This window comes from Leptodactylus fuscus, chromosome 2, assembly GCF_031893055.1.
Source record: "Leptodactylus fuscus isolate aLepFus1 chromosome 2, aLepFus1.hap2, whole genome shotgun sequence".
Taxonomy (NCBI): domain Eukaryota; kingdom Metazoa; phylum Chordata; class Amphibia; order Anura; family Leptodactylidae; genus Leptodactylus; species Leptodactylus fuscus.
Genome location: NC_134266.1, coordinates 270,959,577 through 270,986,289, shown reverse-complemented (window position 1 = coordinate 270,986,289; position 26,713 = coordinate 270,959,577). Strand labels below are relative to the sequence as shown.

Here is a 26,713-nt window from a genome sequence, read left to right as displayed (position 1 = left end):
TAACTAGGTCTAGCGGGGGCCACCTCTTGGAACATACCACTTATCACTCATCTATTGGTTGAGTCTTCTAATTGGTGTGATGTCATCGAATCTAATGCAATGACATCACTAATCTTGGACAAGGGGGGTTTCTAATAAGCTATGCTGGGCAATCGGACCCAATTCCCAGATAGTTGTCATTATGCGGTCAAACTGCTAATATCAGATCTATCGACTTGCTGATGGTTTCCAGCTATCAAAATATATTCCCTCTTCTCTACAGATTGGTTGGATGCTATGAGGCTCTCGATGGGGGAAACACAGCGGACGCCCTGGTGGATTTTACCGGTGGGGTGTCAGAACCCATCGAGCTCTCGGAAGGAGATTACATCAATGATGCCAACAAAAGGAATGATCTTTTTGAGAGAGTCCTGAAGGTTCATAACCGCGGAGGACTGATCAGCTGCTCCATCAAGGTGAGTCCTCCGACCCCCGACAGACTGCAGAATGTAAAATGTCAGAGCTGCGGGAGACGGATAAAAGCCGAAACTCTCAGCTCATGAATACAAATGTAATTTGTAACTGTGTCAGGTAGTTCAGAGGCTAAAAAATGTGACACCGAGATCCAGACAGATTATTATATAGAGCGAACCGCAATATAAATAACCTGCAGCTAATAACACCGTACATCAGTAACAAGGAGACCCGGCCAGAATGACTAATAAACCAGCTGCCATATCCATAATGTATTAATACACTGCAACCCTGCATAGCCTATACTTATATGTATAATGAGTAGTATTATAGTAGTTATATTCTTGTACATAGGAGCAGTATTATAGTAGTTATATTCTTGTACATAGGAGGTAGTATTATAGTAGTTATATTCTTGTACATAGGAGGTAGTATTATAGTAGTTATATTCTTGTACATAGGAAGTAGTATTACAGTAGTTATATTCTTGTACATAGGCGTAGTATTATAGTAGTTATATTCTTGTACATAGGAAGTAGTATTACAGTAGTTATATTCCTGTACATAGGAGTAGTGTTATAGCAGTTATATTCTTGTACATAGGAGGTAGTATTATAGTAGTTATATTCTTGTACATAGGAGTAGTATTATAGTAGTTATATTCTTGTACATAGGAGTAGTATTATAGTAGTTATATTCTTGTACATAGGAGTAGTATTATAGTAGTTATATTCTTGTACATAGGAGCAGTATTATAGTAGTTATATTCTTGTACATAGGAGTAGTATTATAGTAGTTATATTCCTGTACATAGGAGGTAGTATTATAGTAGTTATATTCCTGTACATAGGAGTAGTGTTATAGTAGTTATACTCTTGTACATAGGAGTAGTATTATAGTAGTTATATTCCTGTACATAGGAGGTAGTATTATAGTAGTTATATTCCTGTACATAGGAGTAGTGTTATAGTAGTTATACTCTTGTACATAGGAGTAGTATTATAGTAGTTATATTCTTGTACATAGGGGGTAGTATTATAGTAGTTATAATCTTGTACATAGGAGGTAGTATTATAGTAGTTATATTCTTGTACATAGGAGTAGTATTATAGTAGTTATATTCTTGTACATAGGAGCAGTTTTATAGTAGTTATATTCTTGTACATAGGGGGTAGTATTATAGCAGTTATATTCTTGTACATAGGAGCAGTATTATAGTAGTTATATTCTTGTACATAGGAGTAGTATTATAGCAGTTATATTCTTGTACATAGGAGTAGTATTATAGTAGTTATATTCTTGTACATAGGAGCAGTATTATAGTAGTTATATTCTTGTACATAGGAGCAGTATTATAGTAGTTATATTCTTGTACATAGGAGGTAGTATTATAGTAGTTATATTTCTGTACATAGGAGTAGTATTATAGTAGTTATACTCTTGTACATAGGAGTAGTATTATAGTAGTTATACTCTTGTACATAGGAGTAGTATTATAGTAGTTATATTCTTGTACATAGGAGTAGTATTATAGTAGTTATATTCTTGTACATAGGGGGTAGTATTATAGTAGTTATATTCTTATACATAGGAGGTAGTATTATAGTAGTTATATTCTTGTACATAGGAGCAGTATTATAGTAGTTATATTCTTGTACATAGGAGTAGTATTATAGTAGTTATATTCTTGTACATAGGAGTAGTATTATAGTAGTTATATTCTTGTACATAGGGGGTAGTATTATAGCAGTTATATTCTTGTACATAGGAGCAGTATTATAGTAGTTATATTCTTGTACATAGGAGTAGTATTATAGTAGTTATATTCTTGTACATAGAAGTAGTATTATAGTAGTTATATTCTTGTACATAGGGGGTAGTATTATAGCAGTTATATTCTTGTACATAGGAGCAGTATTATAGTAGTTATATTCTTGTACATAGGAGTAGTATTATAGTAGTTATATTCTTGTACATAGGAGCAGTATTATAGTAGTTATATTCTTGTACATAGGAGGTAGTATTATAGTAGTTATATTTCTGTACATAGGAGTAGTATTATAGTAGTTATACTCTTGTACATAGGAGTAGTATTATAGCAGTTATATTCTTGTACATAGGAGTAGTATTATAGTAGTTATATTCTTGTACATAGGAGCAGTATTATAGTAGTTATATTCTTGTACATAGGGGGTAGTATTATAGTAGTTATATTCTTGTACATAGGAGTAGTATTATAGTAGTTATATTCTTGTACATAGGAGTAGTATTATAGTAGTTATATTCTTGTACATAGGAGTAGTATTATAGTAGTTATATTCTTGTACATAGGAGCAGTATTATAGTAGTTATATTCTTGTATATAGGAGTAGTATTATAGTAGTTATATTCTTGTACATAGGGGGTAGTATTATAGCAGTTATATTCTTGTACATAGGAGCAGTATTATAGTAGTTATATTCTTGTACATAGGAGTAGTATTATAGTAGTTATATTCTTGTACATAGGAGCAGTATTATAGTAGTTATATTCTTGTACATAGGAGGTAGTATTATAGTAGTTATATTCTTGTACATAGGGGCTGTATTATAGAAGTTATATTCTCATCTACTATCAGGAACAGTAATGGCTATTTACTTCTATAGGCAACCTCAGCAGATGACATGGAGGCTCGGTTGGCGTGCGGTCTGGTGAAGGGCCATGCCTATGCTGTCACAGATGTTCGGAAAGTGCGGTTGGGTCACGGCTTACTTGCATTTTTTAAGTCTGAGAAGTTGGATATGATCAGAATGCGCAATCCATGGGGGGAGAGAGAATGGAACGGACCCTGGAGTGACAGGTAATCTTCTATATGGTTACGTGCACACAAGCATTTCTCAGAGATTAAGTGTACACCTTCAGTAAGTTTCAAGGACACGTTTCATGTATTTTTCTCTGATCCCCATTCTGCGTCTCGGCATTGCTTCTTTCTTACTAATGTATGTTACATTTGCTGTACGCCTCTGTGTATAGGGGCCATAGTTCTCCTATACTACCATTATACCCTTCTCTTTTTTTATCCAGCTCCGAGGAATGGCAAAAAGTAAGCAAAAGTGAAAGAGAGAAGCTCGGAGTGACTGTAGAGGATGATGGAGAGTTTTGGTAAGTTGTTTGTCTTGAGGATCTCAAGAACTAAGTGAGACGGGATCTTATACTGGATATCATAAAGGGAATCTTTCAATGGGTGTATTCATTGCAACTGAATTTACCAACTTCCACTTTTCCCCTCTTATAGGATGACTTTTGAAGATTTTTGTAAGTATTACACAGATATCATTATGTGCCGACTTATAAACACCTCTTACTTGAGTATTCATAAGACCTGGGAAGAGGCAGTGCTGCGGGGGGCTTGGATCAAGCATGATGACCCATTACAGAATCGATCAGGGGGCTGCCTGAATTACAAGACCACCTATCTCCAAAACCCACAGGTGAGATCAGTCACTCATAGTTTACATTACTTATCCTGAGTTACATCCTATATTATACTCCAGAGCTGCGCTCACTATTCTGCTGGTACAGTCACTGTGTACATACATTACATTACTTATCCTGTATTATACTCCAGAGCTGCGCTCACTATTCTGCTGGTGCAGTCACTGTGTACATACATTACATTACTTATCCTGTATTATACTCCAGAGCTGCGCTCACTATTCTGCTGGTACAGTCACTGTGTACATACATTACATTACTTATCCTGTATTATACTCCAGAGCTGCGCTCACTATTCTGCTGGTGCAGTCACTGTGTACATACATTACATTACTTATCCTGTATTATACTCCAGAGCTGCGCTCACTATTCTGCTGGTACAGTCACTGTGTACATACATTACATTACTTATCCTGTATTATACTCCAGAGCTGCGCTCACTATTCTGCTGGTACAGTCACTGTGTACATACATTACATTACTTATCCTGTATTATACTCCAGAGCTGCGCTCACTATTCTGCTGGTGCAGTCACTGTGTACATACATTACATTACTTATCCTGTATTATACTCCAGAGCTGCGCTCACTATTCTGCTGGTACAGTCACTGTGTACATACATTACATTACTTATCCTGCATTATACTCCAGAGCTGCGCTCACTATTCTGCTGGTGCAGACACTGTGTACATACATTACTTATCCTGTATTATACTCCAGAGCTGCGCTCACTATTCTGCTGGTGCAGTCACTGTGTACATACATTACATTACTTATCTTGTATTAAACTTCAGAGCTGCGCTCACTATTCTGCTGGTACAGTCACTGTGTACATACATTACATTACTTATCCTGTATTATACTCCAGAGCTGCGCTCACTATTCTGCTGGTGCAGTCACTATGTACATACATTACATTACTTATCCTGTATTATACTCCAGAGCTGCGCTCACTATTCTGCTGGTACAGTCGCTGTGTACATACATTACTTATCCTGTATTATACTCCAGAGCTGTGCTCACTATTCTGCTGGTACTTATCCTGCATAGTGGGTACTGGATATACCAGAGATAAAGTAGAACGCGCTCACTCGGACCAATTTAAAACAATTATTGTAGTTTATTCAGATAACGCGTTTCGGGGTTTGTTTGGAGTCACACAGGATTCCACCCCTTCATCAGATCTTGCACTCAATGCACAGTACCTCAATGTGCTATAGCTGGTGTTAGTGTTTCAAATTTGCGTTGCTTTGATGTTTGCTTGGATTAGGAGGAATGCTGGGAATCGGCAGAGAATGGTAGAGATCTTTTTTTGGTGCCAAAAGCTCTCCTGAAGTTTCTTCAGTGTTGGGAGTCCACAAACGTCTGTCGTAGTTCCCATAAACTTTGGACCTTTATTACTGTCAGTACAATGGTGAAATGTGGTGCAGCAGGTATAAAGCCAGGTGGAAGGATAAAGATGACGCCAGTGGGTCAACTCCCAGACACATTACTTATCCTGCATTATACTCCAGAGCTGCGCTCACTATTCTGCTGGTGCAGCCACTGTGTACATACATTACTTATCCTGTATTATACTCCAGAGCTGCGCTCACTATTCTGCTGGTGCAGTCACTGTGTACATACATTACATTACTTATCCTGTATTATACTTCAGAGCTGCGCTCACTATTCTGCTGGTACAGTCACTATGTACATACATTACATTACTTATCCTGTATTATACTCCAGAGCTGCGCTCACTATTCTGCTGGTACAGTCACTGTGTACATACATTACTTATCCTGTATTATACTCCGGAGCTGCTCTCACTATTCTGCTGGTGCAGTCACTGTGTACATACATTACATTACTTATCCTGTATTATACTCCAGAGCTGCGCTCACTATTCTGCTGGTACAGTCACTGTGTACATACATTACTTATCCTGTATTATACTCCAGAGCTGCGCTCACTATTCTGCTGGTGCAGTCACTGTGTACATACATTACATTACTTATCCTGTATTAAACTTCAGAGCTGCGCTCACTATTCTGCTGGTACAGTCACTATGTACATACATTACATTACTTATCCTGTATTATACTCCAGAGCTGCGCTCACTAGTCTGCTGGTACAGTCACTGTGTACATACATTACATTACTTATCCTGTATTATACTCCAGTGCTGCGCTCACTATTCTGCTGGTACAGTCACTGTGTACATACATTACTTATCCTGTATTATACTCCAGAGCTGCGCTCACTATTCTGCTGGTGCAGTCACTGTGTACATACATTACATTACTTATCCTGTATTATACTCCAGTGCTGCGCTCACTATTCTGCTGGTACAGTCACTGTGTACATACATTACTTATCCTGTATTAAACTTCAGAGCTGTGCTCACTATTCTGCTGGTACAGTCACTATGTACATACATTACATTACTTATCCTGTATTATACTCCAGAGCTGCGCTAACTAGTCTGCTGGTACAGTCACTGTGTACATACATTACATTACTTATCCTGTATTATACTCCAGTGCTGCGCTCACTATTCTGCTGGTACAGTCACTGTGTACATACATTACTTATCCTGTATTATACTCCAGAGCTGCGCTCACTATTCTGCTGGTGCAGTCACTGTGTACATACATTACATTACTTATCCTGTATTATACTCCAGTGCTGCGCTCACTATTCTGCTGGTACAGTCACTGTGTACATACATTACTTATCCTGTATTATACTCCAGAGCTGCGCTCACTATTCTGCTGGTACAGTCACTGTGTACATACATTACATTACTTATCCTGTATTATACTCCAGTGCTGCGCTCACTATTCTGCTGGTACAGTCACTGTGTACATACATTACTTATCCTGTATTATACTCCAGAGCTGCGCTCACTATTCTGCTGGTGCAGTCACTGTGTACATACATTACATTACTTATCCTGTATTATACTCCAGAGCTGTGCTCACTATTCTGCTGGTGCAGTCACTGTGTACATACATTACATTACTTATCCTGTATTATACTCCAGAGCTGCGCTCACTATTCTGCTGGTGCAGTCACTGTGTACATACATTACATTACTTATCCTGTATTATACTCCACAGCTGCGCTCGCTATTCTGCTGGTACAGTCACTGTGTACATACATTACATTACTTATCCTGTATTATACTCCAGAGCTGCGCTCACTATTCTGCTGGTACAGTCACTGTGTACATACATTACATTACTTATCCTGTATTATACTCCAGAGCTGCGCTCACTATTCTGCTAGTGCAGTCACTGTTTACATACATTACATTACTTATTCCGTATTATACTCCAGAGCTGCGCTCACTATTCTGCTGGTGCAGTCACTGTGTACATACATTACATTACTTATCCTGTATTATACTCCAGAGCGGCGCTCACTATTCTGCTGGTACAGTCACTGTGTACATACATTACATTACTTATCCTGTATTATACTCCAGAGCTGCGCTCACTATTCTGCTGGTGCAGACACTGTGTACATACATTACTTATCCTGTATTATACTCCAGAGCTGCGCTCACTATTCTGCTGGTACAGTCACTGTGTACATACATTACTTATCCTGTATTATACTCCGGAGCTGCTCTCACTATTCTGCTGGTGCAGTCACTGTGTACATACATTACTTATCCTGTATTATACTCCACAGCTGCGCTCGCTATTCTGCTGTTACAGTCACTGTGTACATACATTACTTATTCTGTATTATACTCCAGAGCTGCGCTCACTATTCTGCTGGTGCAGTCACTGTTTACATACATTACATTACTTATCCCGTATTATACTCCAGAGCTGCGCTCACTATTCTGCTGGTGCAGTCACTGTGTACATACATTACATTACTTATCCTGTATTATACTCCAGAGCTGCGCTCACTATTCTGCTGGTACAGTCACTGTGTACATACATTACTTATCCTGTATTATACTCCAGAGCTGCGCTCACTATTCTGCTGGTACAGTCACTGTTTACATACATTACATTACTTATCCCGTATTATACTCCAGAGCTGCGCTCACTATTCTGCTGGTGCAGTCACTGTGTACATACATTACATTACTTATCCTGTATTATACTCCAGAGCTGCTCTCACTATTCTGCTGGTGCAGTCACTGTGTACATACATTACATTACTTATCCCGTATTATACTCCAGAGCTGCGCTCACTATTCTGCTGGTACAGTCACTGTGTACATACATTACATTACTTATCCTGTATTATACTCCAGAGCTGCGCTCACTATTCTGCTGGTACAGTCACTGTGTACATACATTACATTAATTATCCTGTATTATACTCCAGAGCTGCGCTCACTATTCTGCTGTCACAGTCACTGTGTACATACATTACATTACTTATCCTGTATTATACTCCAGAGCTGCACTCACTATTCTGCTGGTACAGTCACTGTGTACATACATTACATTACTTATCCTGTATTATACTCCAGAGCTGCGCTCACTATTCTTCTGGTACAGTCACTGTGTACATACATTACATTACTTATCCTGTATTATACTCCAGAGCTGCGCTCACTATTCTACTGGTACAGTCACTGTGTACATACATTACTTATCCTGTATTATACTCCAGAGCTGCGCTCACTATTCTGCTAGTACAGTCACTGTGTACATACATTACATTACTTATCCTGTATTATACTCCAGAGCTGCGCTCACTATTCTGCTGGTACAGTCACTGTGTACATACATTACATTACTTATCCTGTATTATACTCCAGAGCTGCGCTCACTATTCTGCTGGTACAGTCACTGTGTACATACATTACTTATCCTGTATTATACTCCAGAGCTGCGCTCACTATTCTGCTGGTACAGTCACTGTGTACATACATTACTTATCCTGTATTATACTCCAGAGCTGCTCTCACTATTCTGCTGGTACAGTCACTGTGTACATACATTACATTACTTATCCTGTATTATACTCCAGAGCTGCGCTCACTATTCTGCTGGTGCAGTCACTGTGTACATACATTACATTACTTATCCTGTATTATACTCCAGAGCTGCGCTCACTATTCTGCTGGTACAGTCACTGTGTACATACATTACATTACTTATCCTGTATTATACTCCAGAGCTGCGCTCACTATTCTGCTGGTGCAGTCACTGTGTACATACATTACATTACTTATCCTGTATTATACTCCAGAGCTGCGCTCACTATTCTGCTGGTACAGTCACTGTGTACATACATTACATTACTTATCCTGTATTATACTCCAGAGCTGCGCTCACTATTCTGCTGGTACAGTCACTGTGTACATACATTACATTACTTATCCTGTATTATACTCCAGAGCTGCGCTCACTATTCTGCTGGTGCAGTCACTGTGTACATACATTACATTACTTATCCTGTATTATACTCCAGAGCTGCGCTCACTATTCTGCTGGTACAGTCACTGTGTACATACATTACATTACTTATCCTGTATTATACTCCAGAGCTGCGCTCACTATTCTGCTGGTACAGTCACTGTGTACATACATTACATTACTTATCCTGCATTATACTCCAGAGCTGCGCTCACTATTCTGCTGGTGCAGACACTGTGTACATACATTACTTATCCTGTATTATACTCCAGAGCTGCGCTCACTATTCTGCTGGTGCAGTCACTGTGTACATACATTACATTACTTATCTTGTATTAAACTTCAGAGCTGCGCTCACTATTCTGCTGGTACAGTCACTGTGTACATACATTACATTACTTATCCTGTATTATACTCCAGAGCTGCGCTCACTATTCTGCTGGTGCAGTCACTATGTACATACATTACATTACTTATCCTGTATTATACTCCAGAGCTGCGCTCACTATTCTGCTGGTACAGTCGCTGTGTACATACATTACTTATCCTGTATTATACTCCAGAGCTGTGCTCACTATTCTGCTGGTACTTATCCTGCATAGTGGGTACTGGATATACCAGAGATAAAGTAGAACGCGCTCACTCGGACCAATTTAAAACAATTATTGTAGTTTATTCAGATAACGCGTTTCGGGGTTTGTTTGGAGTCACACAGGATTCCACCCCTTCATCAGATCTTGCACTCAATGCACAGTACCTCAATGTGCTATAGCTGGTGTTAGTGTTTCAAATTTGCGTTGCTTTGATGTTTGCTTGGATTAGGAGGAATGCTGGGAATCGGCAGAGAATGGTAGAGATCTTTTTTTGGTGCCAAAAGCTCTCCTGAAGTTTCTTCAGTGTTGGGAGTCCACAAACGTCTGTCGTAGTTCCCATAAACTTTGGACCTTTATTACTGTCAGTACAATGGTGAAATGTGGTGCAGCAGGTATAAAGCCAGGTGGAAGGATAAAGATGACGCCAGTGGGTCAACTCCCAGACACATTACTTATCCTGCATTATACTCCAGAGCTGCGCTCACTATTCTGCTGGTGCAGCCACTGTGTACATACATTACTTATCCTGTATTATACTCCAGAGCTGCGCTCACTATTCTGCTGGTGCAGTCACTGTGTACATACATTACATTACTTATCCTGTATTATACTTCAGAGCTGCGCTCACTATTCTGCTGGTACAGTCACTATGTACATACATTACATTACTTATCCTGTATTATACTCCAGAGCTGCGCTCACTATTCTGCTGGTACAGTCACTGTGTACATACATTACTTATCCTGTATTATACTCCGGAGCTGCTCTCACTATTCTGCTGGTGCAGTCACTGTGTACATACATTACATTACTTATCCTGTATTATACTCCAGAGCTGCGCTCACTATTCTGCTGGTACAGTCACTGTGTACATACATTACTTATCCTGTATTATACTCCAGAGCTGCGCTCACTATTCTGCTGGTGCAGTCACTGTGTACATACATTACATTACTTATCCTGTATTAAACTTCAGAGCTGCGCTCACTATTCTGCTGGTACAGTCACTATGTACATACATTACATTACTTATCCTGTATTATACTCCAGAGCTGCGCTCACTAGTCTGCTGGTACAGTCACTGTGTACATACATTACATTACTTATCCTGTATTATACTCCAGTGCTGCGCTCACTATTCTGCTGGTACAGTCACTGTGTACATACATTACTTATCCTGTATTATACTCCAGAGCTGCGCTCACTATTCTGCTGGTGCAGTCACTGTGTACATACATTACATTACTTATCCTGTATTAAACTTCAGAGCTGTGCTCACTATTCTGCTGGTACAGTCACTATGTACATACATTACATTACTTATCCTGTATTATACTCCAGAGCTGCGCTAACTAGTCTGCTGGTACAGTCACTGTGTACATACATTACATTACTTATCCTGTATTATACTCCAGTGCTGCGCTCACTATTCTGCTGGTACAGTCACTGTGTACATACATTACTTATCCTGTATTATACTCCAGAGCTGCGCTCACTATTCTGCTGGTGCAGTCACTGTGTACATACATTACATTACTTATCCTGTATTATACTCCAGAGCTGCGCTCACTATTCTGCTGGTGCAGTCACTGTGTACATACATTACATTACTTATCCTGTATTATACTCCACAGCTGCGCTCGCTATTCTGCTGGTACAGTCATTGTGTACATACATTACATTACTTATCCTGTATTATACTCCAGAGCTGCGCTCACTATTCTGCTGGTACAGTCACTGTGTACATACATTACATTACTTATCCTGTATTATACTCCAGAGCTGCGCTCACTATTCTGCTAGTGCAGTCACTGTTTACATACATTACATTACTTATTCCGTATTATACTCCAGAGCTGCGCTCACTATTCTGCTGGTGCAGTCACTGTGTACATACATTACATTACTTATCCTGTATTATACTCCAGAGCGGCGCTCACTATTCTGCTGGTACAGTCACTGTGTACATACATTACATTACTTATCCTGTATTATACTCCAGAGCTGCGCTCACTATTCTGCTGGTGCAGACACTGTGTACATACATTACTTATCCTGTATTATACTCCAGAGCTGCGCTCACTATTCTGCTGGTACAGTCACTGTGTACATACATTACTTATCCTGTATTATACTCCGGAGCTGCTCTCACTATTCTGCTGGTGCAGTCACTGTGTACATACATTACTTATCCTGTATTATACTCCACAGCTGCGCTCGCTATTCTGCTGTTACAGTCACTGTGTACATACATTACTTATTCTGTATTATACTCCAGAGCTGCGCTCACTATTCTGCTGGTGCAGTCACTGTTTACATACATTACATTACTTATCCCGTATTATACTCCAGAGCTGCGCTCACTATTCTGCTGGTGCAGTCACTGTGTACATACATTACATTACTTATCCTGTATTATACTCCAGAGCTGCGCTCACTATTCTGCTGGTACAGTCACTGTGTACATACATTACTTATCCTGTATTATACTCCAGAGCTGCGCTCACTATTCTGCTGGTACAGTCACTGTTTACATACATTACATTACTTATCCCGTATTATACTCCAGAGCTGCGCTCACTATTCTGCTGGTGCAGTCACTGTGTACATACATTACATTACTTATCCTGTATTATACTCCAGAGCTGCTCTCACTATTCTGCTGGTGCAGTCACTGTGTACATACATTACATTACTTATCCCGTATTATACTCCAGAGCTGCGCTCACTATTCTGCTGGTACAGTCACTGTGTACATACATTACATTACTTATCCTGTATTATACTCCAGAGCTGCGCTCACTATTCTGCTGGTACAGTCACTGTGTACATACATTACATTAATTATCCTGTATTATACTCCAGAGCTGCGCTCACTATTCTGCTGTCACAGTCACTGTGTACATACATTACATTACTTATCCTGTATTATACTCCAGAGCTGCACTCACTATTCTGCTGGTACAGTCACTGTGTACATACATTACATTACTTATCCTGTATTATACTCCAGAGCTGCGCTCACTATTCTTCTGGTACAGTCACTGTGTACATACATTACATTACTTATCCTGTATTATACTCCAGAGCTGCGCTCACTATTCTGCTGGTACAGTCACTGTGTACATACATTACTTATCCTGTATTATACTCCAGAGCTGCGCTCACTATTCTGCTAGTACAGTCACTGTGTACATACATTACATTACTTATCCTGTATTATACTCCAGAGCTGCGCTCACTATTCTGCTGGTACAGTCACTGTGTACATACATTACATTACTTATCCTGTATTATACTCCAGAGCTGCGCTCACTATTCTGCTGGTACAGTCACTGTGTACATACATTACTTATCCTGTATTATACTCCAGAGCTGCGCTCACTATTCTGCTGGTACAGTCACTGTGTACATACATTACTTATCCTGTATTATACTCCAGAGCTGCTCTCACTATTCTGCTGGTACAGTCACTGTGTACATACATTACATTACTTATCCTGTATTATACTCCAGAGCTGCGCTCACTATTCTGCTGGTGCAGTCACTGTGTACATACATTACATTACTTATCCTGTATTATACTCCAGAGCTGCGCTCACTATTCTGCTGGTACAGTCACTGTGTACATACATTACATTACTTATCCTGTATTATACTCCAGAGCTGCGCTCACTATTCTGCTGGTGCAGTCACTGTGTACATACATTACATTACTTATCCTCTATTATACTCCAGAGCTGCGCTCACTATTCTGCTGGTACAGTCACTGTGTACATACATTACATTACTTATCCTGTATTATACTCCAGAGCTGCGCTCACTATTCTGCTGGTACAGTCACTGTGTACATACATTACTTATCCTGTATTATACTCCAGAGCTGCGCTCACTATTCTGCTGGTACAGTCACTGTGTACATACATTACATTACTTATCCTGTATTAAACTTCAGAGCTGCGCTCACTATTCTGCTGGTACAGTCACTGTGTACATACATTACATTAATTATCCTGTATTATACTCCAGAGCTGCACTCACTATTCTGCTGTCACAGTCACTGTGTACATACATTACATTACTTATCCTGTATTATACTTCAGAGCTGCACTCACTATTCTGCTGGTACAGTCACTGTGTACATACATTACATTACTTATCCTGTATTATACTCCAGAGCTGTGCTCACTATTCTGCTGGTGCAGTCACTGTGTACATACATTACATTACTTATCCTGTATTATACTCCAGAGCTGCGCTCACTATTCTGCTGGTACAGTCACTGTGTACATACATTACATTACTTATCCTGTATTATACTCCAGAGCTGCGCTCACTATTCTTCTGGTACAGTCACTGTGTACATACATTACATTACTTATCCTGTATTATACTCCAGAGCTGCGCTCACTATTCTGCTGGTACAGTCACTGTGTACATACATTACTTATCCTGTATTATACTCCAGAGCTGCTCTCACTATTCTGCTGGTACAGTCACTGTGTACATACATTACTTATCCTGTATTATACTCCAGAGCTGCGCTCACTATTCTGCTGGTACAGTCACTGTGTACATACATTACATTACTTATCCTGTATTATACTCCAGAGCTGCGCTCACTATTCTGCTGGTACAGTCACTGTGTACATACATTACTTATCCTGTATTATACTCCAGAGCTGCGCTCACTATTCTGCTGGTACAGTCACTGTGTACATACATTACTTATCCTGTATTATACTCCAGAGCTGCTCTCACTATTCTGCTGGTACAGTCACTGTGTACATACATTACATTACTTATCCTGTATTATACTCCAGAGCTGCGCTCACTATTCTGCTGGTGCAGTCACTGTGTACATACATTACATTACTTATCCTGTATTATACTCCAGAGCTGCGCTCACTATTCTGCTGGTACAGTCACTGTGTACATACATTACATTACTTATCCTGTATTATACTCCAGAGCTGCGCTCACTATTCTGCTGGTGCAGTCACTGTGTACATACATTACATTACTTATCCTGTATTATACTCCAGAGCTGCGCTCACTATTCTGCTGGTACAGTCACTGTGTACATACATTACATTACTTATCCTGTATTATACTCCAGAGCTGCGCTCACTATTCTGCTGGTACAGTCACTGTGTACATACATTACATTACTTATCCTGTATTATACTCCAGAGCTGCGCTCACTATTCTGCTGGTACAGTCACTGTGTACATACATTACATTACTTATCCTGTATTATACTCCAGAGCTGCGCTCACTATTCTGCTGGTACAGTCACTGTGTACATACATTACATTACTTATCCTGTATTATACTCCAGAGCTGCGCTCACTATTCTGCTAGTACAGTCACTGTGTACATATAGTACTGGTTCTGGTTAGCTATGTCCAGTATATCTGTGTACAGTTTGGTTTGCTGTTCTCACTATTTTTGGTTCCTGTGTCTGATTTCTGGATTTTTCCTTCTCCAGTTTGTGTTTGATGTTAAGAAGCCAGAAGATGAGATTCTGATTTGCCTTCAGCAAAAAACCAAAAGGACAACCCGCAAGGACGGCAAAGCGGAGAATCTGGCCATAGGGTTTGATGTTCACCGGGTGAGACTGTTACTAAATATAATGTAACTGATGATGACTTGCAGGGACATAGCGCCTCCTTGTGGTTCCTCTGGCGCGGTCCTGACTCTCCTCCTATGTGTCCCCTCTGCAGGTGGAGCTGAACCGCAGATATCGGATGCACACGTTACAGCCCAAAGTGGCAAACTCAATCTACATAAACTCTCGCAGCGTTTTCCTCAGGACAGAGATGAAGGAGGGCCGATACGTCATCATTCCAACCACCTTTGATCCAGGTCTAACCGGAGATTTCCTTCTCAGAGTGTTCAGTGATGTGCCTTCAAATTGCTGGTAAGGACCTCGGTGCCATCACTGTCCATGTGACTGTCCCTTCTGTCCCATCACTCATGGGTGATGAGCAGTGATGTCACGACTCTGCTGGTGTCTTAAATATTTTCATTTTTGTGACATCATCAGTACCATGATCCACGAGTCTGTGACATCATCAGTCATGCCTCATTACTGTGACTTCACCAGGCATCCCTAGAATACCCTGCCCTATCAGTCTATGACATCATCAGTCCTTCTCATATCCAGAATAATTCTGCCCCTTAATCTGTGACATCATCACTCCTCCCCACATCCAATATAATCTCCCCTCTCTCTGACATCACTCATCCTGTGTGCGGAGCTTACTGTGTACTCTCACTTTACAATTTTCCAGTTCAATGTATCAGTTGTGTGCAGTAACCTCCAGTGTGCCCCCTAGTGGTTGTTCAAGTGCTTTGCAGCTCTGTATTAGATTACTTTGCACAGAGTGTCGGACCACACTGTTGTTCAGGGAAAGATATTCGCTGGATAAGTATTTTGGCAAACACCTTCTTCACCTCCGGTCACATCCAAAGCGGCAATCAAACTTGTATACAAAAGTTGTGTATTACATAATGGAGTATTCAGTGTATTTGGAGTGTTTGACTAAGTATCCAAGTCTTCTGCCAGGACCCTCCATCCTCTCCAAGTGAGAGCCGATAATGACTCCATCATCTGAGACACAATAGTGAATTAACTCCGCACATTGTTCCCAGGAGGGATTGTTCTTCTGTTCCCCTTTTAAAATGAGCGTTTATTCCGGTTGTTGCTGACACAGCGCAGAGCCCATCATTCATGTTATCAGAGGCTACATTGTTCTCCGAGCCAGTCCCCATCATACCGCCCTGTGCATGGTGACTGCGATGATGGATTCTATAAACTAAGGGTCAGTAGTGAGTCATAGGAGGAGCAGAGCTCAGGAGGCCTGTGTGACTAACAGGAAGGAGAAGCCATAGAAATACATGTATACCGGACTCCGAGATTAACCCCGTAATGTATCACACACTTATAGGACTGATACAAGATGTACAAGACTACTATAATACCGCTCCCCTATGTACAAGAGTATAACTACTATAATACTACCTCCTATATACAAGAATATAACTACTATAATACTGCTCCTATGCACAAGAATATAACTACTATAATACTACTCCTATATACAAGAATATAACTACTATAATACTACCCCTATGTACAAGAATATAACTACTATAATACTACTCCTATGTACAAGAATATAACTACTATAATACTGCCCCCTATGTACAAGAATATAACTACTATAATACTACTCCTATGTACAAGAATATAACTACTATAATACTACTCCTATGTACAAGAATATAACTACTATAATACTACCTCCTATATACAAGAATATAACTACTATAATACTGCTCCTATGCACAAGAATATAACTACTATAATACTACCTCCTATGTACAAGAATATAACTACTATAATACTGCTCCTATGTACAAGAATATAACTACTATAATACTACTCCTATGTACAAGAGTATAACTACTATAATACTACTCCTATGTACAAGAATATAACTACTATAATACTGCTCCTATGTACAAGAATATAACTACTATAATACTACCTCCTATGTACAAGAATATAACTACTATAATACTACCTCCTATGTACAAGAATATAACTACTATAATACTACCTCCTATGTACAAGAATATAACTACTATAATACTACCTCCTATGTACAAGAATATAACTACTATAATACTGCTCCTATGTACAAGAATATAACTACTATAATACTGCTCCTATGTACAAGAATATAACTACTATAATACTGCTCCTATGTACAAGAATATAACTACTAGAATACTACTCCTATGTACAAGAATATAACTACTATAATACTGCCCCTATGTACAAGAATATAACTACTATAATACTGCTCCTATGTACAAGAATATAACTACTATAATACTGCCCCTATGTACAAGAATATAACTACTATAATACTGCTCCTATGTACAAGAATATAACTACTATAATACTACTCCTATGTACAAGACTATAACTACTATAATACTACCTCCTATGTACAAGAATATAACTACTATAATACTACTCCTATGTACAAGAATATAACTACTATACTACTGCTCCTATGTACAAGAATATAACTACTATAATACTGCCCCTATGTACAAGAATATAACTACTATAATACTGCCCCTATGTACAAGAATATAACTACTATAATACTGCTCCTATGTACAAGAATATAACTACTATACTACTGCTCCTATGTACAAGAATATAACTACTATAATACTGCTCCTATGTACAAGAATATAACTACTATAATACTGCTCCTATGTACAAGAATATAACTACTATAATACTACTCCTATGTACAAGACTATAACTACTATAATACTACCTCCTATGTACAAGAATATAACTACTATAATACTGCTCCTATGTACAAGAATATAACTACTATAATACTACTCCTATGTAGAAGAATATAACTACTATAATACTACCTCCTATGTACAAGAATATAACTACTATAATACTGCTCCTATGTACAAGAATATAACTACTATAATACTACCTCCTATGTACAAGAATATAACTACTATAATACTACTCCTATGTACAAGACTATAACTACTATAATACTGCAGAATATTACGTGATCCTCCCATTGTTCTTCCTGTCAGTGAGCTGACCGTGGATGAGCCTCAGAAGACTTGCTGGTCGGGGATGTGCGGGTTTCCTCAGGTGGTTTCTCAGGTACATGTGGTCAGTGCTACAGGACTTAAGAAGCAGGATTCTGAAGGCGGTAAGTCTCTGTGGATATGTTTGGGTAGGGGGCAGTACACATGTATTCCTAGTCCAGACCTAGTCTATCTATTTCTTTCCTTATGACACTTGTGCTCTCCAGTAATGGGGCTGATGACTGACAGCTCATGGACATTACCCACAATCCCCCGCTGTTATTGTGTCCTGCAGATGGGAAATGTCCATAAGGTGCATAAATGGCAGGAAATGCTGCGGTGACTCCAGGGTGACCCGGGGCGGGGGCAGGGAGTCACATGGTTTCCTATAAGAATATCGCTGTCATGTCCTGGTTCTGGCTGCTTCGTCTGAAGAGCTGACAGTCTAGTAATGGGGACCTTTGATGACTCGCTACTATAGAGCTGTGAATTCAGAATATCTATCCTGAAATACTCTGTGCTGCTGGGATTCCCTGCTCCATTTCATAGTGTAACATCCTGCTATTACCCTGGTCACCTCTCGCCCTGTTCTATGTAACATCATCACCTCCGCTACCTCCTGCCCTGCTCCTGAAATCCTCTGCTCTGCTGTGACTTCTGCTCCTTACACATACCTGAAAGAGGAACAGAATGTGCGGTCATAGGCGAATTTACATATAGTAAGACCCGCCTCCAACCCCACCCACCTCCATTTAGCTTCGCCTGTTCACATCAATAACTTTTTACCCCCCCCCCTTTATATATAGTCCTCAACTGGTGTCCCCCCTCTGTATATATAGTCCTCTCCTGGTGCCCCCCTGTATATATAGTCCACTCTTTGTGTCCTCCTCTGTGTATATATAGTCTTTCCTTGTGTGTCCCCCCTCCTGTATATATAGTCCTTGACTGGTGCCCCCCCCCCCTGTATATATAGTCCTCTCCTGGTGCCCCCCTATATATATTTATAGTGCTCTCCTGGTGCCCTCTCTGTATATATAGTCCCTTCTTCGTGTGTGTCTCCCATATATATAGTTCACTCTTTGTGTCCCCCTCTGTATATATAGTCCTTTCCTTGTGTGTGTGTGACCCCCCTCCGTATATATAGTCCTTGCCTGGTGCCCCCCTGCATTTATAGTCCTCTCTTCGTGTCCCCCCCTGTATATATAGTCCTCTTGGTGCCCCCCTGTATATATAGTCCTTGCCTGATTCCCCCCTGTATATATATATAGTCCTCTCATGGTGCCCCCCTGTATATATAGTCCTCGACTGGTGCCCCCCCCTGTATATATAGTCCTCTCTTCGTGTCCCCCTCTGTATATATAGTCCTTGCCTGGTGCCCCCCTGTATATATATTCCTTGCCTGGTGCCCCCCCTACTGTATATATAATCTTTCCTTGGTCCCCCCTGCTGTATATATAGTCCTCGACTGGTGTCCCCCCTGTATATATAGTCCTTGCCTGGTGCCCCCCTGTATATATAGTCCTCTCTTGGTGTCCCCCTCTGTATATATAGTCCTCTCCTGGTGCTCCCCCAGATAACCAGTCTCCTCTCCTCCTGAAATCCTCTGTGCTGCTGAGTTTCCCTATATGAATAATGTGATGTGTCTCCCCCCAGGCGCTGACCCCTATGTGATCATCAGCTGTGAGGGGAATAAGGTCCAGTCCCCGGTCATTAAGGACACGCTGACCCCTCAGTTTGATGTCAAGGGTCTGTTCTACCGAAAGAAGCCGGGCCAGCCGATCATCGTGCAGGTGAGTGTCAGCGCTGCTTCTATTCCCATCATGGTGGACGTGTGCAGCAAACCAAGCGCTGGTCAGCGACAACTATTTTAGTCTGCATGTTGGCAGATGCTGCGCAGTCCTCAGGCACCCCCTAGTGCTGGAAATGTAGAATTACACTTTGGCTGCAAAGTAGTTTTAACCCCTTAAGGCTATATACACATCTGCAATGGAGAGTCCGCTGAATATCGGAGTGCAAAGCCTGATGTGGTAATCATGTCTGCTATGTAAATGGGACTGCTGGAAAGAAAACCCCAAGCATTAGTCTATTATTAGGTTTAGTGGCCAGAGTGAAACTTACAGGATATAGTTCTTTTTTTAAAAAAAGTTATCAAAAATTCTGATTTTTAATATTATTATTTGTATTTTTGCAGGTTTGGAACCACAACGTGATTAAGGATGAGTTCATGGGTCAGGTGGTCCTGTCGGCCGAGGCGAACAACCAGCAGACCCAGCACAGCCTGCCCCTCCAAGACAAGGGCAACAAGAGCAACCCCCAGGTCTCCGGCTCCGTTCAGTTGGTTCTATTCACCTGCAACAACCTGACCGGAATCTAAGCGATCGCCCCCGCCGCCTAAACCACCGGACAGCGACCAACACGGCAGGCGCCTTTCCAGCCTGTCAGCCATTGTGGCCTGTATTTCATATATATTCTCCATATCTACTCCGGCGTGGTGACGGAGCGTGCCGCGCTCTGCATGCAGTATGTGACACTGTGTGAGTCTTATAGCCAAAAAAAAAAGTTGACGACAGGGAACCTTCACGATGGAGGCCATAGGAATAGAATTCCAGTGTCATTTCACTGTGTCCTATATTTCATGTCGCCATATATAGAGGATACATATCTACCCATAGGATAAGCGGCGCCATGCCAGGCTACAATGACCAATGTAGTCTCATATATCCAGACATGGGGGGGCAGATGTGCCAAGGTCCTGTAAAGATGCCCTTAGGTAAAGTTGGGGGGGGGGGGTCTCCGCTGGTCATGTGACTAATGGGAAGGATCAGGTCTCCTATAGAGAAGAGCAGAAGATCTGATCCAGAATGAGTGGAGAACCCCTTTAAGGCGATTTTCTGGTTTCATGTAAGTAAAGGCGATCCACACCCTTGCTTGCTGTCAGTGAATGGAAACAACCTTGTCCACTTTAATAGGGGGATAACTTACACGGCTGAGGGTTTGTTTCCGTTGTATCCACTCTACGCAATCCCGTGCGACTATGAATTCAAGTCTAATACACCGTCTACCCTGATACATTGTAACAAACTATCAGGACTGAGGTGAGAATTTTGAGAGCATTGTCTAGACTGAATACAAGACATCAATGGGTCTGACACCTGGGACCCCTGCGGATCAGCTGTCTGAAGTAGCCATGTGACATTACATTTGTCGGTCACGCGGTCTGTTCACAGCTCAGTCCCCTTCAAGTGAATGGGGGCTGAGCTGCAATACCAAGCCCAGCCACTATACCATGTATGGCACTGTGCTTGGTAAGTAGTGAAGTCTCCGCAGCGCTCACCCAATCCCTGCAGTCTCTTCCAACAGCTGATCGTGGGGGGGTCTCAGGTGTCAGATCCCTGCCGATCCTCAATGGATGATCTACCCTATAGATAGGTCATCAATTATGAAGCCTGGAAAACCCCTTTAATTACATAAAATCAGAAAAGCCCCTTAAACAATCCCTTTAAGGCATTACGTTTTTTTTTTTCGTTCAGACCAAAGTATAAGGGGATGGGGGGGGGGGGGCATTGAATGTGTATTGTGTATATACAGTATATAGAATGAAGCGATATAAGATATATCAGTATATACTACAGAGCATGTATTATCACCATTGTAACCTCACTGTGAGCGTATGAGAACAGGGAAGACATGGACAAGCCCAGAGATACGTGCCAAGGCGTCCATGTTTGCAGCAGCGGGCGCACATGGGGGCATTATACTATTGGGTTTATGCCAGATATCTGGAGTAATGAAGTCACAAACCAGGATAGGCGCGTGGCCTCATAGATCCAGCCGGGGTCCTAAAGATGCGTCATGGTGTTTAGGGTCACCATCGAAGCGCCTATATTCCACCATTGGGTCTACCCTACCTACCAACATTCAGTTCCCATGTCTAAGCCCCTTTGTGGGCCCATTTATAGTCAATCCCGCAGGTATGGTGGCCACATGCACACTACAGGTGCCCGGGATGCCGCCTGTCCAGGGCATTACTATACGATACATATCTGCACCTCATAATGGCCGGCGTCTGCTTCTGGCCCAAAAATAAGATGACGTCGAGGTGACAACCCATCGCTACCTTGACGAACTCGGGCCATGTTGTCACTAGCAAACAGAGATCAGATTTTACATAGGTTACAATAGCTGAGCTCCAGTTGCTTGCCAGGGACAACACACCAGTTATTACTGCGAGGCAGGCTTTGTAGGCCGCAGTTACCAGTAATGGTGTTTCCGTAGGAGGACGAAGCCATAAGCAGCCATGTCTGTGGAGACAATACTGTACACCGTGTCCAACATGCCAAATAATTTCATTTTTTACCTTTTTTTTTTCATTCATTGGTGATCATTTCTGAAAATCTCAACGCATAAAGACCGGCGCTGGCGAAAAGGGCCGCCAATCCTGTCACGCTACGTTCTGATGGCTCGCGCTTGTTTTTATGCGTCAGCTGCGCTGTGGCCCTAGCGACAAATCACATTGTGACTGACCAATGGTTGATAGGGGCAACAGCGTAGCTATTCATTCATATCCGTTTACGGAAATGTCGCCTCTTAGGGTGCATGCACACTACGTAACGCCGGGCATGTATGAGAGCCGTACACGCCGGCGTTACAGCAGGGCTGCCGAACACTTCCCATTCACTTCAATGGGAGCGCTCGTAAACGCCGCTGTTACGAGCGCTCCCATTGAAGTGAATGGGAAGTGTTCGGCAGTCTGCCGTAATGCCGGCGTGTACGGCTCTCATACACGCCTGGCGTTACGTAGTGTGCATGCACCCTTATGTCTTAAGATTACGCTCATCTGTGAAAATGTCATTGGATCATCGTGTTATTTTCGAGTTTTGTTTCTGATTTTGGGTAATAATTTTCGGGTTTACGTTTTGCGGCGATTTTACCTTGACTTTCTATTTTTTTTATTCCAGTTCGATTTTATTACGTACGTTTTTTTTTTTGTATGTTTAGCACTTTATAATCCTTATAATGTGTATATGCGAAACCTTTATAATAAACGCGTCTCTTCTACCGTGTCTGGAGATCTCTATTTACCGCCATAAATAAAATCTGGTTCTGGGAAAGCTGGGTAACCAGCACTATGGCCTCCAAAACTGAGCAAATCGGTGGCTGCTAACCTTTCCACGTAGAACGGTTTTGCCTACTACGGGGCCTTGGACCCTTCACATAAATATCCCATTATTCTAAAGGGCACAAGGTAAGTCGGGGCCCTATTACAGGTTGTGTGTTGGGGCCCAGGAGCTTCAGGTTACGCCTCTGAATTTGACCAATTTGAATATACCCACCCAAAATGCCCAATTGCTTTATATACCGTACTAGCTTTTACCCGCGACTTCGTCTGCGGTGGTTTGAGAATTGGGCGGACACAGACGTGTGAAACTGTAAAAGTGCTTTAAAAAGTTTAGTGGGCTAGCAAATGTGATGTGATGTGTTATATTGTGTATGTCGTGATACAGACAATGTGATGTGTTGTATTGTGTATGTCATGATACAGACAATGTGATGTGTTGTATTGTGTCAGACAATGTGATGTGTTGTATTGTGGGAGACAATGTGATTTGTTGTATTGTGTCACACAATACAACACATCACATTGACTATGTCGTGATACAGACAATGTGATGTGTTATATAGTGGAAAGCTATATGTAAAATGTGAGTAGAGTGAGGGCTTCTCCTGAGGTGACAGCAAGGAGTGTGCAGGCAGGTTGAGGTAGGAAATGCCAGGCAGTGTGTGAGTCTATAGCTGGGGCTAGGAGTCCTGCTTTTGTGAGTCTCCTGCTAGGAAGCCATGTTGTTTAGTGGCACCAAAAGTAGCCTGTGACTCAATCCTAAGAGAAAACTATGTTTGTGGAAAATTGCACGCAAATCCGTCCAGGCGTTTTAGCGTGATTGAGGAACAAACATCCAAACTCACAAACATCCAAACACACAAACTTTCACACTTATAATATTAGTAGGATATTATATAATCTATTCACGAGTCAACCACTAGATGGCGTCATGAGCTCTGTTTACGTAAATGCCCTGACGTCCCCTTTATAAATCACTAGCATTTGCCTGTGACTTCGTCCACGTATGGACGATACACCTGCGACCGTGTCTCAGCTGTTGTACATCTCTATATATGTGCGCGCACCCACCTTCCGGGTGCCCCTTTTCCCCCTTCTAAAATCCCGCTCCCCCTCGTTTCACACTATCCCCCACCGCCAAACCCCTCTCCAGCGCCTACCTCTCCCACGTGTTTCCGTGCGGTTCCCCCAAACTCCTCTCCTGTGGCCCCCCCTCCCACACAGACCCGGGGTTCCCCACACGGCCTACCCAAACCCCTCTCCTGGGCCCCCCATCCCGCGTGCACCCGGTTGGCCCCCCAAATCCCACAGTACCCCAGGGTTCTCACACAGCCGGCACATCCGATCCACTTGTCTTGCCTCGCAGAGCCAGGCCACATGTCAGCGTCGCTCCAAAGCTGTGAGTAGCTGCCACTTTCTCCGGCTCGCACACTGTCCATTGGCCCAATGCCGCAAATCAATTGGAGATCGGCTGAAGGACCTTGGATGACGTCATCTCTGGTCCTCAAGCTTAACTGGAGCAGATGTTCAGCGCTAGCGGTTGGGAATTTGGGGCATTTAACGGCATATCAAGTAGCCTATGTTTCCTTCCAGGTGACCATCTAGGTATGTGTGATATGTCATCTAAATCCTTTGAGCCGTTTTGCCGTGATTGAGGACCAAACATCCAAACTTTCAGATTTAATAGTAGGAGGATTATTTTTGTAAATTTTTGTAGTGTTCGGCGGGGTCCAGGGGCCGAGACAGCCACCACTCACTAAAATGAAGGGGGATGAAGTCCTCAGCTCCATGCTATGCTCCTTTATTTTCTTTCCCCATTCAGAACACATGCATGCTCGGCCATACCAGACATGCAGGAGTCAGGAGGGTTAGACGTTGTCCAAAGAAGTGTTTTGTCCCTTTATTTCTAGATGTTGTTATTTTTATCTGTTTTGTTATCTTGTGACTCACGTGTAAATAGTGACGCCATATCGTCCAGTGAGTCGTGTGCCGTGGGCGGCTATTAGTCCATGTGTGGCGATGAAGCAGCTCCATGGACCGTCATGATCTTAGAACCTGAAGGGCAGACTGATTTTTGGTGGCGTGATATTAGAATTGCTGCCCTTTACTGACTATTGGTCTTCAGAGAGGGTCCCCTGTCTATACCGCACTATACTGTCTTGGAGTGACACCCATCATATCCACATCAAGGGGCAAACAGATCAAATTAAAAAAAATAATAATAATTCTGGGACCAGACTGCACCCACATAAATAGTACCATAGAGTGCCCAGATAATGCCGCACACTGCTCATATACACATAATAAAGGATAGATTACTCTGTGAGTGAGCGCCATACCGTGCTCCACTCATCTATGATGTCATGGTGCTGATCTGTAATTAGAAAACACTGATGACTGTCTTACATCCACAACCTGGGGGAAAAAAAACACCTTTGGAGGTGACCGATACTGTATATTGAGGCCTGGTATGATGGTCCTCTCTATAACATAGTACACCCAAAGTGTTTTGTTTGCTTTCTGTTCTTTAAATGAAACACAGATTAGTTCACCAGCAGGTGGTGCTGCACTGTGAATAATTTGCAAATAGTCTTAGAGGATTATTCACCACCCCCAACTTTTTGCATCCTTCAATAGATGCCGCTTCACTGATTCTGGCACAGTTGGAATTTTTTCCCTAGCCCTCACCGTTGCTGAACAATCATAGTTGTTAATTCTAGTACCATTATACTCTCTGCAGTCAGGTGGGCGGTCCTTGACCGAAGCAGAAAGACCAAGGACCGCCCACCTAACAGCAGAGAGTATAATGGTGCTGAAACTGACAGTAATGATTGCTCAGTAACGGTGGGGGCTAGAGAAAAAATTCCAACTGCATTGGAGTCCGAATGGAAACCCGAACACAGATTTGAATGGGGGCCTCAGTATAAATGAATATATGTTTATCCAGATTCCGCTTGAGGATTTCCATTGATGGAGCGCCCACCACCTCCCGTGGCAGCCTATTCCACTCTCTCACTCCCCTCACTGTCAGAAAGTTTTTCCTAATGTCT

At 41.7% G+C, this 26,713-nt stretch overlaps 1 protein-coding gene across 1 annotated transcript in view; it reads left to right on the top strand.

Moving 5' to 3' along the window:
• CAPN5 (calpain 5) overlaps positions 1-23,157 on the top strand; it is a 60,777-nt gene extending 37,620 nt beyond the window's left edge. The window contains exons 5-13 of the mRNA XM_075266242.1: positions 263-455; positions 3,099-3,292; positions 3,517-3,594; positions 3,728-3,923; positions 15,387-15,509; positions 15,622-15,818; positions 18,548-18,669; positions 20,198-20,334; positions 20,736-23,157. Coding sequence (XP_075122343.1) covers positions 263-455; positions 3,099-3,292; positions 3,517-3,594; positions 3,728-3,923; positions 15,387-15,509; positions 15,622-15,818; positions 18,548-18,669; positions 20,198-20,334; positions 20,736-20,918 — 1,423 coding nt within the window. The 3' untranslated portion in view covers positions 20,919-23,157. The remainder of the gene's footprint in view (positions 1-262; positions 456-3,098; positions 3,293-3,516; positions 3,595-3,727; positions 3,924-15,386; positions 15,510-15,621; positions 15,819-18,547; positions 18,670-20,197; positions 20,335-20,735) is intronic.
• Positions 23,158-26,713: the final 3,556 nt, after the last annotated feature.